General features: G+C 40.0%; 1 protein-coding gene across 2 annotated transcripts in view; it reads right to left on the bottom strand.

Moving 5' to 3' along the window:
- Man1a1 (mannosidase alpha class 1A member 1) overlaps positions 1 to 16004 on the bottom strand; it is a 177453-nt gene that overhangs the window by 102497 nt on the left and 58952 nt on the right. For both annotated transcript variants that reach the window (XM_075945965.1, XM_075945974.1), the window contains exon 5: positions 10610 to 10690. In XM_075945965.1, coding sequence (XP_075802080.1) covers positions 10610 to 10690 — 81 coding nt within the window. The remainder of the gene's footprint in view (positions 1 to 10609; positions 10691 to 16004) is intronic.

The following is a 16004-nucleotide window of genomic DNA, read 5'->3' on the forward strand; positions in this document are numbered from 1 at the left end:
GGGGGGCTTCAGTTAGATTTTGGTATATTGTCTCATCATACCCAAACACAAGCAACCCTGTTTCTTTAGGAATCTGTTTAGGTTTTCCAGTTTGGGATTCGAAAGATGTATTTTCTCATTAAAGCCCAAGGCCCACTTGGGCTGTTTAGGACTCAGTAGAGTCTGACACAGGGCTTGGCGCTCAGGACACAGTCTGCGAGAGAGATGTGTGACTTGTCCCACTGCCGTGTAACAGCTTCATCAGACACTGAAACATTCCATCCTGCAGGGAAACTCCTTAAATTGAAAGGTAAACAACTTAGAATAGCTCCAGAAAATCCCCCAGAAGGATGAGATTCACTAGGCCCCTCCCTCCCAGAGGAAGCCATAAAGTTGCAAAGAAGACTCTCAGACAAGCCCAACTGCAAAGAAGATCCTGAGACTAGACCAGCTCCCTGGAAGAAGCAAACATCAGCAGAGCTACTTAGAAGAGGTTTAGATCAACTGCGGCACCTGGGAAGGACACTTTTCAACATGTTGAGCTGCCTGCAGGCTGTGCACTGTGCTCCAGGGTCCCAGCTTTGGGAGCTGTCACCGATTCTGGGGATGGGCTGTGGCTATGTAGCTGTCTTTGAGTCCTTCTTGCCGCTGTGAATAAGCCTTGACCGTTTTCCTGGAAGTAACTCCCATAGGACTCATTGGCTCACCAAGCTGGACTCTGCTCTGTCTTGGGTTCCCTCCCTTTGTGGGATGAAGAAAAGTGTGTGCCTTGGCTCCCAATGAAAAGCTTTGTCACACAATACACACATCATGACTGTTCCTTGAATGCATCTCAGTGCTACATCCAAACACTGCCCTGCCCGAAGAGAGCCACCATGGTCAGCCTGGGTTGGAATGACCCAAACATACACCTGAGAAACCTTCATTCTGAAGGGAACACTCAAACTGACACCTCCAACTCCCAGTCTCCTAGAAGGTGAACATTTGGTTCATACTGCTCTGTAGCTCTTTGCAGGCAATTATCTCAGTGAGGATGTGGATCTAAGAGATAGAGAGGAAACTTCCAGCATTTCCCTTTACAATCTGTGCTTGTACTTTCCACGATGTTGCTTTTTTCTTGGTAGTTTTTCTAATTCTGAAATATTTAAAATATATATATATATATTCTTAGTGTAGATATTTAAATCTATACATCCCTATAAAACTGACTACAAAATTTAATGTGATACTTAATTTTGTATAATAGATTCATGTCCTGATCTAGCTGTCATTAAATCTGTTATTTAAAAAATTTTGAATTGTTTGTTCATTTTAAAAGTGCGCAGATTACTAATTTTAGGCTTGGTGGCATAATGTTTGCATTACTAAAATATTTTTACTGTACTATATGAGAAATACTATAAAAATTTGATGTAAAACATTTTATATATCATACCACCGTGCCAATCCTTACTTTAATTTTACTATATAAACTGACTATTCATTGCATTTCATTTTCAGGATGTTATAATCAGGTTTTTTGTAGTTCTTTTACAATTATGCCTTTAGTTGTTATTGAAACATTTTTATTTTTTAGTTTTGTAAGGGTGTTTGACATGAATATGTATGTATGTGTTCTAGGTATGTGCCTGGTATCCATGGAAGTCCAAAGAGGGCACCAGATCCCCTGGAACTGAAGTTACAGATGGCTAGGATCTACCGTGTGAGTGTCAGGAACTGAGCTTGGGTCCTCAGCAAGAACAAGTGCTCTTAACAACTGAGCCATCTCACCAGCCCCTCTGTTGGTATTTTTGCACTGTAATTACATTTTCAGAGATCGTAATTAAAATACCTTTCATGCATTTGAGAAAGAGGATAAATTTGAGCACATTTTTTGAATAGAACTTGTGAGTATGGCTAAAAGTGAATCCAATTACATCAATAGATTTTGTTTGCTTATATTATTGTTCTTTGCTTTATATAAAGTTTAGCATATACATGCTTAACATTATATGTAGGTTATGTTATGTTATCAAATTTTAGTTTCAAAACCACAACCACCAAATAGCTGTTAAATCTCTTTTCATTTTTGCTCTGGTCGCTAGGAAACCTGCAGATACATTTCTGTCCAACGCTTAGATGATTAACAAGTTGGCAGAATCGGTGCTAATCTTATCTGCAGCTATCATATGCCCTGACTTTCCACAGCTCTGCTTGATCATGCAATATTTTTTGTAAGTCATTTTCATTTCTTGCAGAATGATGCAGGAGACAGACGGCTGGTCTGGGCGTCATCTTTTGCAAGCAGATTGTGACAGACTGAGTGTGAAATAAAGCAACATCAATATATCATCATTTTCTAAGGGATTTCTAAATAATTTTGTGATTATCCACCACTAGCATACATTCCAAAAACAATTTCTAACCTTCACAACATCCCAAATGTCTGAATCTTGTCAAGCCAGAAGGCCCTCCACAATGCACATCAGTTTTTCTCTCTGCTCAGTTTCTCAATCTCACCCTACTCCACGCTTCGCTCTTCCTTGGTGGCCTTCAGATTCGAAGACATAAGCTATTCCTCTTACTCAGTGAGTCTTCAGCACCATTTTGTATTTATTGGTGTCTTAGCATGGCAGATAAGGTTTATGGAACTTTTGTAGCCATAAAAATAAAGATCACCCTCTGTTTCTTCCATCCTGGACCAAACACCCTCTCTCCTTTCTGCTGGAAGGATATTCTCCCACCTATCATGGAAGAAGTTCTCCCATCATGGAAGGATAGTCCTCCAAAAGTTTGGTATCCATGAGATTGGTTATGATTTTCTAGATAGACTCAGCACCAGACTGCTTCCTTCAGGATTAAATGCCTCTAAAGGTGATTCCTTAAAGAATAATATAGGTTTTAAAATCAGGCAGGTGTTTCGTTAATAGTATGCCTGGCTATGTCCTTTTTCAGTTTTGATCACCTACATGGATTTATATCTTATTTAAATATCTGTTTCTCTTTTAACAGTCACCTAACTCCCATTAGGTGATTATCTACACTCTGTTACAGTTTGCTGTTGTAGGGTCCTGCCAAACCTAGTGACAGCTTCTAGCACAATCCTTTTATCATCTCAATGCTTTCATTTTATTTTTTTTTCTTTTTATTCCTCCATGGACTTGGTATTTTGAGCAATGTCAGACAAGAATAGAAGAAATGGTCTGTTTCCTAATTCGTGCTGTCTCAGAGGGCAGTCAAGCTATGGAAATCCTCTATGGCAGTGGTTCACAAAGTTCTTAATGCTGCCATCTTTAACACAGTTCCTCATGTTGTGGTGACCCCAACCATAAAATTATGTTCACTGCTATGTCATTATTGTAATGTCACTACTATTGTAAATCATAATATAAACATCTGTATTTTCTGATGGTCTTAGTTGACCTCGGTGAAAGGGTCATTCCACCCCAGAAGGGTCATGACCCACAAACTAAGAATCACTATTCTATGGCAACCAGTGACCGGTTATCCAGATTCTCTTCAGTTTTCTCTTTGGGAGAGCACCAGTGCCACCTTGTTCAACTAAATTCTAAATTCACATCTAGTTCAATATAGTTATTGTTACTTTCTATCTGTCAAATATGAGACAGTGTAGTTAAAAAGCCCAGGGCTGGAGAGACGGCGCAAGAGTTAAGTCTGGCTGCTCTCGCAGTGGGTCTGGCTTTGGTTCCCAATGCCCACATGGTGGTTCCCAACCATCTATAACTCCAGATCCAGAGAATCTGATGCCCTCCTCTGACTTCTGTGGGTACCAGATATGCATATGGTACACATATTATGCGTGCAGGTAAACATACACATCAAATACATTATTATTTGTAATTGTACACATGAGCACGCCACAAGGCATGTGACAGTCAGAGGACAATTCTGTGGAGTCGGTTTCTCCTTCTACCTTTATGTGGGTCCTAGGGATTAAACTGAGGTCATCAGGCTTGCGTGGTAAACTCCACGCATTGAGCCATCTTGCCTGCCATAACACGTAATGTTCATATTCCCTCTTTTCTGCATGTAGATATTTGTTTTGATATGCTTTCCTTAAGTTTATTTTAATCATCTGTATTTGTAAATTTTCAAAGCCATTTTTGCTTTGGTTAATCATATTCTATCGCATCAGTTCCTGAAAATTGCTCCTGGAGATAATTCCACTTTGGTGTTAGCAGAAGTTACATTTTAAAAAGTGAAATCTTATACTTAATTAAGTGCATAAAATACATGGGAAAAGAAAAATTAGGTTAATTCTGTACACTGAAATTTCAAAAATTTACAGAATGTAGCTTTTAGTACATACAAAATTGCAGACTTATTTGGCCACCTCAAAGATTCAGGTGAGTACATTCTAAATGCTTGTATATTTACTGTCGTCAGGGAGGATACCATTCCCCTGGAGTGTACTAGAGAGCTATGCATAGCATTTTTTTATTCTGTTGTTTGCTTTTCGAGGCAGGGTTTCTCTATAGCTTTGGAGCCTGTCCTGGAACTCACTCTGTAGACCAGGCTGGTTTCAAACTTGCAGTGATCGCCTTTCTCTGCCTCCCAAGTGCTGGGATTAAAGATGTGCACCACAACCACTTGGCTGCATCTTTTGTTCTTAATAAAGACCATTCTATTTAGTATTTATCTTACCTCTACTGTATGTGTATAATTATTGTGATTGTTTGAATTCCTTATACAGACTTTGGAAAATGTTGTGTATTGACTTAATGTAACTACAAACTGTCTTAATTGAGCTAAGACACTTTACATTTCTGAATGTGTCTATAAGCAGTTTATTGCAGGTGCTTTCTGTCACGCTAAAACAGCAGTAGACAAGAGTTCCCCTGCACCCACACTTCCTGTTTCCTGTTTCTAATGATACTACTTCCGTGGAGTGAAGTTCAAATGAGAGGTGCCGCTTTCCTAATTTCACAACATGAATCTCAGAATGACTTTTTAGTTGATGTCGGTGTAGGACTGCATATATCTACCTGATAGCGATCTATAAATTTCAAAATATTCATAATCCTCAGTGATGAAATCAGAATCCTAAATTATAGCTGCTCAGAAACGCAATGACATAATTTATGGAGAAGAATTTTTCTAGACAATTCTAGGATCTACATGTGCATGTAGAGAACTTTATGTGTATATGAAATGAAATTATGAGTAACTAGCCATGTTGGTGATATTTCTATGAACTGACTATGTTTTTATTTTGACACAAAGTCAAATAACTGGCTTGGGGGTAGAATAAGGTTTCCTGGTCACAAAATTCTTGTAAGGCAATTCTCCTGAGTGCACTGGAGAAACAAACAGCAACTGTCAGGTGACAAGATAATTAGGAGGAAGAGGAAGGGGAGGGGTCTGTTCAACCAAATTAGTATTAACTACTTCTCATAAGCAAACCACACTTTGGAGATCAATTATGTACCGACAGATTATTACCATATTAATCAAAACAGAAATAACTGGAAATGGCCTAAATTTCAGTATTTACAGAACACTCATGAAAAAGATATGTAAGAAAATAAACCGTTACGAACCAACACTTAAAAATTCTCTAAAACCAGAAAAGTAGGCATATTTTCCCTCATCTAGTCAAGAAAAATCTTGACTTTTTCTTAAACAATGTAAAAAATTCTGTAACTAATTTTTACACAGGGAAACTGACAGACAAATATGGAAAAATGATAGTTATTTACCCCAAAAAAGGCATTCTTCATAGTTAAATATAGCATCAAAAACATCCTTATAGCCTTGACCTACAGGCTGCTGACATGCCACATTCATATGTGTCCTGAGTCCCACACCCAGTGCCCCAGCCTAGTCTAGTCACCCCTGCCTGTACCACTTCTACCAGGATCACAATGCCTCCTCCTGACCCAGGCTCCTGTCACACCTTATTCAACCTCTCCAGCCCAGAAACTGCATAGACTTATCAGGGTCTAACCCTGTGACTCTGCCTGATCCTGTCCTCCACAAACACTCCCCAAACCCTAAATATATGCCACACTCAAGGCTTGAATGGGATGCACACACTGCACAGCAGCCCAGTCCCCTAGGTCCATCTGACTTCCTTTCATCTAAGCCACACCCAACATTTAGACAAAACCTCGCCTGCATATCTTCCCTTCTGCCTCAACCTACTCTGCCCATAACAGACACAGAACTAATAAGTTCACATGCACAAATCTCACTGCAAAAATAAAAGTAATGTGAAAGATAAAAGCAGTACCTCCCCTATAAAATCCAGCAGTCCTGTAGAAATGTTTGCCAAGTGAGGTTTATGTAGATGAACTCAGGACACAGAATTTAAAAGAACAATTACAAACTTCATCAAAGAATTCAAGAAGTTTAAAGAAGACACAAACATCTCAATGAAATAAAGGAGAATGAACTGAAAGAGAATATGTACCTGAGTGAAACCCCCAAAATATTAGCATAATGTTGATGGAAATAAAAAGACAATCCAGTACTTGAAAATGGAATTCTATAAAGAGAAACACTGAAGAGGACTCAAGCTAAAATGAAATTAGAATTGAAAAACCCAATTATTCAACTAGAAAACTCAAAGGAAGCCTTGCAAGTAGGTTGAATCAAGCAGAAGATAAAATAGAAGAATAGAAGATCTCGACCAAATGAAAAAGGAATATTAAAAAATACAGGAAAAATATACAGAAAATGCGGGATACCATTAAAAGACCAAACCTTCAAGTTATAGAATAGACGAGGGAAAATAAGCCTAAGTCAATGGCACAGACCAGGTATTCAACAATATCATAGAAGAAACCTTCCCCAAACTAAGGAAAGACACATACCATATGTACAGATACAAAAAGCCCATAGAAATGCAAATAGACAAGACCAGAAAAGAATATCCCTACTTGGTATTCTAGTGAAAATACCATACAGATTGAGTAAAGAGTATTGAAAGCTTCTGCAAACCAGCCAACCAACCAACCAACCAACCAACAAAAAAGAAAACCAAACACAAGTCACATGTAAAGGAACACCATCAACATAACAACAGATTTCTCAATGGAAGCTCTGAAAGTCAGAGGAGCCTGGGCACCACCTCACAGGTCCTAAAAACCAGGATGGCCAACCTAGGCTAATACACCCTAAAAAAGTACCTGCCATAGTTGAAGGAAAGAGAAAATTTTTTTCAGACATAAATAGATTATGTGTGTTTGTGTGTGTGTGTGCACATATACGCACACATCTAATAAATCAAACCTTAAGTAAATATATGGACTTTATTAAAAATACATTGCCATTTCAATAGATCTAGAAAGAAGGTTTTGATAATATCTAATAAGCTTTATGATAAAAGTCCTAGAGAATTAGGACTAAAGGGAATATACCTCAACCAAAATAAAAAGCTATATATGAGAAACTAACAGTCAATATCATCTTAAATGGAGAAAATCACGAGACGACAGCACTGAAGTCAGGAATGAGACAGGGACGTCCACTAGGACACCCTTTTCAATATTGTCCTTGAAGAACTATCTGGATCAACAAGGCAAGAGAGTACAAAGAGCGAAAGAAATCATACTATCCCTGTTTGCAGATGGCATGATATTACATATTGAAGAACCAGCCCCCCACCAAAATAAAAAACTCAAGAGAAAATTTCTAGAACTAATAAAAAAAATCAACAACATGTCAGGATATAGAATCAACTTGCACAAATCACACCTTTTCTATACATGAACATCAAATATTCTCCAAGAAGTGGAAGGTAAGTCTCTACTACTGAAGATACTACACGTTTCAGACACAGGGCCCAGAGTCCCCAGAGCTGGAACTGACCGGAAAGCCTCAGGTTTCTGAGGATTAGTTTTCCTGGCACCAGAAGGCTCCAAGCAAGCTTCCAAAGGAGGGAAGCAACCCAGACTCTTATCCAGCTACTGTACATATGAACCAATAACAATGACCAGCATAGCCCAATAACCCCAATGGTGCAGTAGTGAGTGCTACATGCACCTTGGCAGTAACCACAGATCTCTAGTTGGCGGTAAAGACCCACTCAACAAGAGGGAAATCATGCCTAATACTGGAATCCTAGTCAACTACTCAACCCAGAGCTAGTGAAGTCACGGATATTAGAGGTGAACCTAAAACTTCCATTATACAAAAGCAGAATAATTCCTAACTACAATCTAAATATGTGTTCTTACACCTACAGATAAATAAATGTAATCCTCGCCCCTCAAAGGAACTTCTTTTTGCAGCAGAGAGAGTTCATATCAGAAAGCCACAACCAATCAAAATCAGGAGCTGTGGAGTTCAGTCCCAAATGATTCATCTACAAAACAACACCTGTACCCAAGGCTCAAGAAGCACCCAGAGATGGGGGTAGAAAGAGTGCAAGAGCTAGAAGAACAGGGTTTGCTGTGAGATTATGTCTCTAAGAAATGACAGAAGCTCCACCCACAAGATCAATGTGCATGCTTAATCATGAGCTGAACAAGGACCATACTAATAGATATTGTGATACAGATAGGGGAAAGCTCAGAAGGCCTCAACCCTACCCAAGTACTGGGAAATACGGAGAGTGGAAGACACAGTCTTCCACAGGAATGAATACACCAATTGGTTATCCAGTTGTCATCAAATGGTGGGCCTAAAACCATATACACACAAGTAGCATTGTCCAGTCTGAACAGGTTATATTTTCTATATATGTGTATTAAGAAGTTGTATATATAGACACAGAGATATATACATATATGTATATAATGACATTGAGAACAGAGGTCATGAATTTTAAAGAGAACAAAGAGGAATATAAGGGAAGGTTCAGAGTGAGGGAAGGGAAGGGAGATGATGCAATTATTTTGTAATCTCAAAGAATAAAAATAATTAAATATAAAAACTCTTATAAGACCTTAAGCTAATAATTATAATTATGGACAAATGACATTATTGTGGACATTCCATTTGACAGGCACATACATTATATATACATATATACCAAATGTCCATAGAAATAGAAATAATCATACATATAGAATCTTGAAACAATAAGTAAAAAAGAACTAATGAAAACGGGTGCATCTTTGGAAGAAATACACATTTGTTTCTTTCTGTATTTCCTATGACTCCGTCAAACTCAGAAGCGTGCAGTTGTTCTTTCATAATAGTATCATCTACACATAAATAAGCAAGTCATCCTAGCACACCAAGTCAAAAACCATGAGTAGATCTAGTCTTGGGATGCTCAGAGATCTGTTCAATAGAGAAACCATCATTTGAGCCTGTTTCTTCAAAACAGAGTTGCTCCAGCTTGGGGATGCTAAACTAGACTGTACATATGATAACAGAGAGGGAAAATCTGGGTAGAGTGAGGAAGGAGAATAACACAGCACAGGGCCTTGTTTCCCAGGCTGGAAAGATGCTTAGGACAGGGTGACACAGGGGAATATGGGGCCATCTACATACTTAAAAAAAGATATGGTAGCCGGGCGGTGGTAGCACACGCCTTTAATCCCAGCACTCGGGAGGCAGAGGCAGGCGGATCTCTGTGAGTTCAAGACCAGCCTGGTCTACAAGAGCTAGTTCCAGGACAGGCTCCAAAACCACAGAGAAACCCTGTCTCAAAAAAAAAAAAAAAGATATGGTAGAATAAAATCCAGAGAGAGAGAGAGAGAAAGAGAGAGGCGGGGAGGAAACAGAAGAGTGCGGTCGCTATGATTAGAAAAGCACCTTGGAGACAGGAGCAAAGTCAAGCAGCCTGTCTCATTAAACATTTATTACCCTGCTTAAATCTGTTTGAAGCACAGAAATACATGAAATACTACACAGGCTAAGATCTGCTCTTCCCCCAGCCAGAATGCTGAGGCTAACGTAAATCTGATTGACGTGCAGTTGAAATATGTGACTGTTTTCTCCTTGATGTCAGCTTTTAACATTGTCAATATTACAGGTGAGTCCGTTCCCAAAACTCTTAGTGGACACTTCCCATAATTCACAAAGTTATCCTAATGCTTTCAAGAAAATAGCATCAGGGTCCTTTCTGAGCACGATACAAAAGTCTTTAATCTACCAAGAAAAGAAAGACAGGAATTAAAACTCCCTGCTATGCCCCAAGCAGCAGATAATTCATTAAGCCTTGACTCAGGAAGAGAACAAAGCCTTTCTCCCAGGGACACCGGCCTGCAGGTTCCGTGTGCTGACAAGCTCAGAGCCACAGCCCGTCAGTTTCACAAGTACTATAATTCGCAAATGTTATTCGTCACGCTTTCTTCACTTCAAAAAGTTCTAACGAAGTGTACATACTAACATTAAAATAAATCTCAAGACAAAGATTCCCTCCGTAGCCTGCCATTACACTAACCATCTGCAGTGTGCCTGCAGACGTGTGGGATTTGTACTCCTAATCACAGCACACATGGCGTAATAGAGCCACGCAATGTTAAAGGCTTACCTTAACCTGGCAATCTGAACTCTCAAACTTCTCTGGCTTGCTAATTCAATTAGCACGGATTTTGAGAAATAAAACCGAGCATGGGAACAGAAAAATTTCGTCAGTTTTCCCCTAAATCCATGCCACAAATGGCGTATGTAACCAAAAGAGTGATTTGGAGACATTGCATAATTCACTTTTCGGTACCACTTTGCAACTTACCTCTTCTCCAGACAAGTAGTAAGCTGACAGCAATCCGCCGACAAAGCGTATATTTACTTCAAAAACAGAGACTTCAGCATTCTATGGAAACAAAATGAAGGAGGCTTAAGCATAATGATACCACACATAATGAAAGTACACAGTATGGATAAGCTACAGTAACTTAAGGTCTGTTCCAACCTGTGTGCCTGCCCAGGGAGGGGCATGTATACACGAGAGAGCAAGTCCCCTGGAAACGGTGTCAAAATATGGCTAAGCAGATAAAAAATAATTTTGACTCAAAGTAGTATAAAAACACCACAAACTGGAATTCTTCCTTTCTTGTATGTGAAGCCGGCCCCATACTTGATATTCTGTATCTGTACAAATGCAATGGGATTGGGGCTTTTATTATTATTTTTTCCTATTCTGGGTTCTCATTACTTCACCCATTTGCCTCTTTTTCATCCTGAAAGGCCAATCAGACGTTACTGTGGCTGCTAGCTCCGCACGAGGCCAGCAATCTTTTCCCATTATGTTAAAGTGGCAGAGACAGAATGCAAATGGGACCCAAAGCCCAGGACTTGAGTTCCAAGTGCTGCCGTCTGCCTTCCCACTGTCCCAGCTCTGAGATGACAGTCTGTCTTGGCATGAAGCTGATCATAATGTGAGCTGTCATTGCTGGGCCTGGCTCTATTTGTATCCATAGTAGCTCGCTTTTATTATTTACAATGTGGCAGAAGGCTCTGGCCATCCCTTGATGTCTTTTAATCTTCATAATGATCTTAGGAATTGATTACTATTCCTATGTCCAGTCTACAGAGGGAGAAACAAGCCAGGCTTATAGTGATTATGATCTTTTGAACTTCACACAATCGGAGTAGATTTAGGATTCGAAGGGAAGTGTGTTTATTCATGGTTCAAAACTTGGCTATTTTGACCTCTACAGATACCTCACCGACTATGTACCATGTCTTATTATTAATGGTTGAATAATTGTGATGCATAAGTAGTAATTACTGCCAATAGTTTTATGCTTCTGTTATATCTGACTGCTAAGTGCATCTGTCTTGTAGTTTGTAATTAGGTTATTAGCACAGCTGACCTCCAATAGATATAAGGTATATTTCACTGGGCCTACTAAGTAACTGTCACTTCTGATCAAAACGAAAAGCACTCACAGATAAAGACAAGGGATAGGAGGCAAATAGAATGGATAGAGCCAGCATCTGGCAGATGAACTTAGAAAAATCATCTGAGATAGCATCAGCTTTAGGGATCATTTATTGAGCAATTACTATGCGCCAGGCCCAGTCCTAGGTCCTATGACCACAGCAATGAAGACTGACAAGATCCTTAAACTGCTGAGCCTACATTTTAGAAAACATTTTCAGAAACAGAGAAGAGAGAAATTATTTTCTTCCTACGTGCTCTCCCTCAAAGGATTTAGGGATCTAATGATTGAAGCTCCTACATAAGAAAGTTCCTGCAAAAGAAAGCGTATGAAAAGAAGCTAGAGAGAACTGGTAGATAAAGTTGGATAAAATCATGCTGTGAGTTTGTTTAATTGTACTGAATAATTTGTGATTTGCAACTTATCTATTTTGATTAAATACCCTCTGTATTGTGCAATTTATCACTGAAGTGTATTAAGGAATGAGAATCACTTAAACACTGCTGATAGCCCACACAACCTCTGATAAGGAAAAGGGAAAAATCTATTAATTTAGTTTGGCTCATACAACTTACCTCTCATAACTGAAAGAAATAATGTCTAATAAAATGTAATGATTTTTAAGTCCTTAAATCATCTTTGCCTAAGTTAGTAGTTGTATGTTTTAGTTTTTAGACCAAAAGTCAGATTCTCATGTTTTCACTTACTGAAGCCTATTGCAATGGTTTTATTTCCTTATTTTGGCTTTGGGCTCATTACATATGCTTTCCCTATTTCTCCTAGGAAAATTTTGGACAGCCAGGTCTTTTCTATAGACATCTAAAAAAATTATTGCAAGGCAGGGGACTGGCCATGTCAATTGAAATCAGAAATACATCTCAATCTAGACATCAGTCACTTATTGGATGCAGTTACTCAAGCAGCTATTGATCCAGCACTGTGTATATTTCAGACCCTGTGTCCTATTTATCTTGCTCTGCCAGAAGATACTGAACGATAACCTTGCAAAGTCCTGTGCTCAAGGTCAGCGGTTAGGACAGCTGAGTTGCAGGGACTGAATCATCTAGGGAGCCCAAGGCAAGCCTGGACTGGTAAAGCCATGCAGATTCCCAGTGATTAGAACGTCCTTGTCTTTGAAACTTTTGCTCTGGAATATCACAGCATCGTGAGTCTGAACTCTCACCATCTTCCTGGGTTTGGAAACGAGAACTATATCTGACCACCCCCACCCCTGGCATTACAGTTCCTTCTGCCTCATTTTCCCCAAAGTCACACATTTATAAACCTTACTTTGATCTCTCCTAATATTCTAGGCGATAGTATCTTTTCAGGCCAGAAGACTGACATTTAGACACTTTGGGTCATTTCTCATAGACTAACCACCTTAGGTGAAAAGGCAGCGGGGCGGGGGGATAAAATTTCATGCTACAACAAAATGGTTAGCAGCTATGAAAATGCTGGTCAAGAGGCTAGGGAGATGGCTCAGTGTATAAAGAGTGCTTGCTACACAAGTATTTGGGCCTGAGTTTGAATCCCAGCACCCATGCAAAAGGGTGGGTATGGCCGCATGTGACTTTGTAAGTGCAGCATTGGGGGCCAGAGAAAGGCAGAGCCTGGGAGCTCCCTGTGCCTGGCCAGCCAGCCTAACCAGAACAGCTGGTTTCCATTCAGTGACAGATCTCTCAAGGGAATAAGGCAGAGAGTCAAAGAAGAGAGCCACATACTTCTGTACATGTAACACACACACACACACACACACACACACACACACACACACACACACACACACCTTGTATACACATACACTGGTAAATTAATCAATTAATTAACTAAAAATTCTGGTGTGAACTAGGAAGATTAGGTTGAAAGCTGATTTGAGAGTGTGATCCCGGAGAAATGACTTGCTCTCTCTGAATATCAGTTTTGTCGCTGGTCAAAGACAGGAATGAATTCCCAATAAGATACCCTGAGCCCAGGCGGTCAGTACACAGTACCTGGTAAGAGCGACACATTAGTACTCTGTGTCAGCTTAGCCTGAACAGAGGCCTGCCTTCCACAGGCTTGCTGGAAAATCTATTATTCCAAGATTAGGATGTTAATCATTTTATTGGCATGCACCTTCCTGAACTTCACAGGGAAAGCCACATTTCTACTCCCAACAGTCACGCATCAAGATGTTCTAAACAAGTTTTCCACTTACTTACCCTAATGACAGAAGGGGGAGGGGGCATGGAAAGACTGTAGATGAAGCAAGCCACAATGCTAAAACCTCCTAATGTACAAAGGATATGATTTTGCCAACTGCTTTACATGTAAAATAAATTTACTTAAAACTGCATTGTAATAAGCTGCCCTGTATATTCTGTAGTATCTAGTGGATAGTCTTATAGGACTCCCAGTTTGAGAAGGGTATTCAGTTCTTTGTTTAAACCTGTTATGTCACACTGAGTAGTAACTATAGGTTGAACATGTCTAAAATATAATATACTCTTAAGTACATTTTCATTAGAGACCGCTCTTCCGTTTTTCTTCCAGCGTGGCTATGCAATCACAGCACACAGATTCATGCACGAGTTTAATAAAAGAGATGGTCTAATTCAATTCACATGAGAATATCAGGAGGTGAGTACCGTGGGCCATTGAGAAAGTCTGCTTTGGTTATGAGACTGTCTTAGCAGCCGTGCTGACTAGTTTTAAGTCAACTTGACACACGCTCCAGTCATTTGAAAGGAGGGAACGTCAGCTGGGAAAATGCCTCCATAAGATCAAATTGTAAGCAGGCCTGTAGCACATTTTCTTAATCACTTGATTGATGGGGGAGGGTCCAGCCCTTCATGGGTAGTGCCTACCCAGTCTGGAATGGCCGTCTTGGAGTCTACAAGAAAGCAAACTGAACAGGCCATGGGAAGGAAGTCAGTAACCAGCACTCTTCTGTGACTCACCTGCCTGGGTGTCCCTCAGTGGACTGCGACCCACGATACGTAAGTCAAATAAACCCTTTTCTTACCAAGTTACTTTAGTCATGGTGTTTCATCACAGCCACATTAACCTCCATTGGTACTAAGACAGTGGGCTCTTGCTGTGACAGATCTGACCATGTTGTTTTGGGGAGCATTGCAGAAGGACTTTGGACCTTTGGGGTCCATAGAAAAGCCACTGAGTAGTCAAAGCTTGACTTTGGTTTGGCGGGAGGTTGGAAGATGAGTGTTGAGAGAAATGTAGACTGGCTTGTAAATCTGGCTTGTTAAATTCCAAAGGGAATTTTAAGAGTCCCTTGAAGACTCTATTAGACCGATGAATATTATGAATTAAGAATCTGTGGTTCTGGTCTGCTGGGGTTGAAGAACTGGCTGTCACTAACAAGACACCAGAACCACTAATGTGAACCCATTGCTTTGCTGGGATAAGTGATGCTGGCCAACCGGAGTTGAGAAATCAGCCGTGATTAAGAAGAGACCAGCATTGGAAGTGATCCCTTGGAGTTATACAAAGAAGCTGTGTTCCAAAGGCAGCCAAGAGTGTACCTTGTACTGGCAGCCATACTTGGTAGTGTAAAGGCCACCCAGGTGGTACTGGTTTTGAAGGCATGAAGGGGTCAAGGGGGGCCGCTGAGGCTTGGCACTGTGTGGCAGGGCTGGGGTCCCTTAAGGCTATCAAACCCAGTTGTAGCAAGAGATCCCAGCATTTCAGGAACGTCAGTACTAGGGGCCGGCCACCAAGAGAAAAGCAGTAGCCATGGCGTGGAGCGGACTGTACTTAGGAGCAAATCTGTGTGGGCTGGAGAGGGTGGCCAGAGAATTGATCCTAGCCCTTTGGAGGAGACCAGAAGTCATGAGTAGATCTTGGATATTGAATTATTTACATTGTTGGAGTCTGATTTTTGTTTAATTTAGATTGTGAATTTGCCCTGGTTTTTCCTGCTTGAGATAAGAAAGTATTTAATTTATTTTTGATTTTACCAGATCCCACGTTTGAGAGACTCTGAACTTTTAAAGAGATTTTAGAGTTTTACAGACAGTTTGGATTTTAGAAGATACTGGTTATTTTTTTAAAAAGACTTAAACTTGGGGTGTTTAAATTTTCAGACGGTGGGTCTTTTAAAACTTTGGATGTTACATTGTAATGTTGACAGCGACATGTGATCTTGAGGGTGAACAACAAAGAAAGGTTATGGCTGAATAGTGATGTATCGTGTATCAAGTTGACAAGAGCTAGTTTCATGTCACCTTGACACAGACAAGC

This window comes from Microtus pennsylvanicus, chromosome 1 (genome assembly GCF_037038515.1).
Source record: "Microtus pennsylvanicus isolate mMicPen1 chromosome 1, mMicPen1.hap1, whole genome shotgun sequence".
NCBI classification, from domain to species: Eukaryota; Metazoa; Chordata; class Mammalia; order Rodentia; family Cricetidae; genus Microtus; species Microtus pennsylvanicus.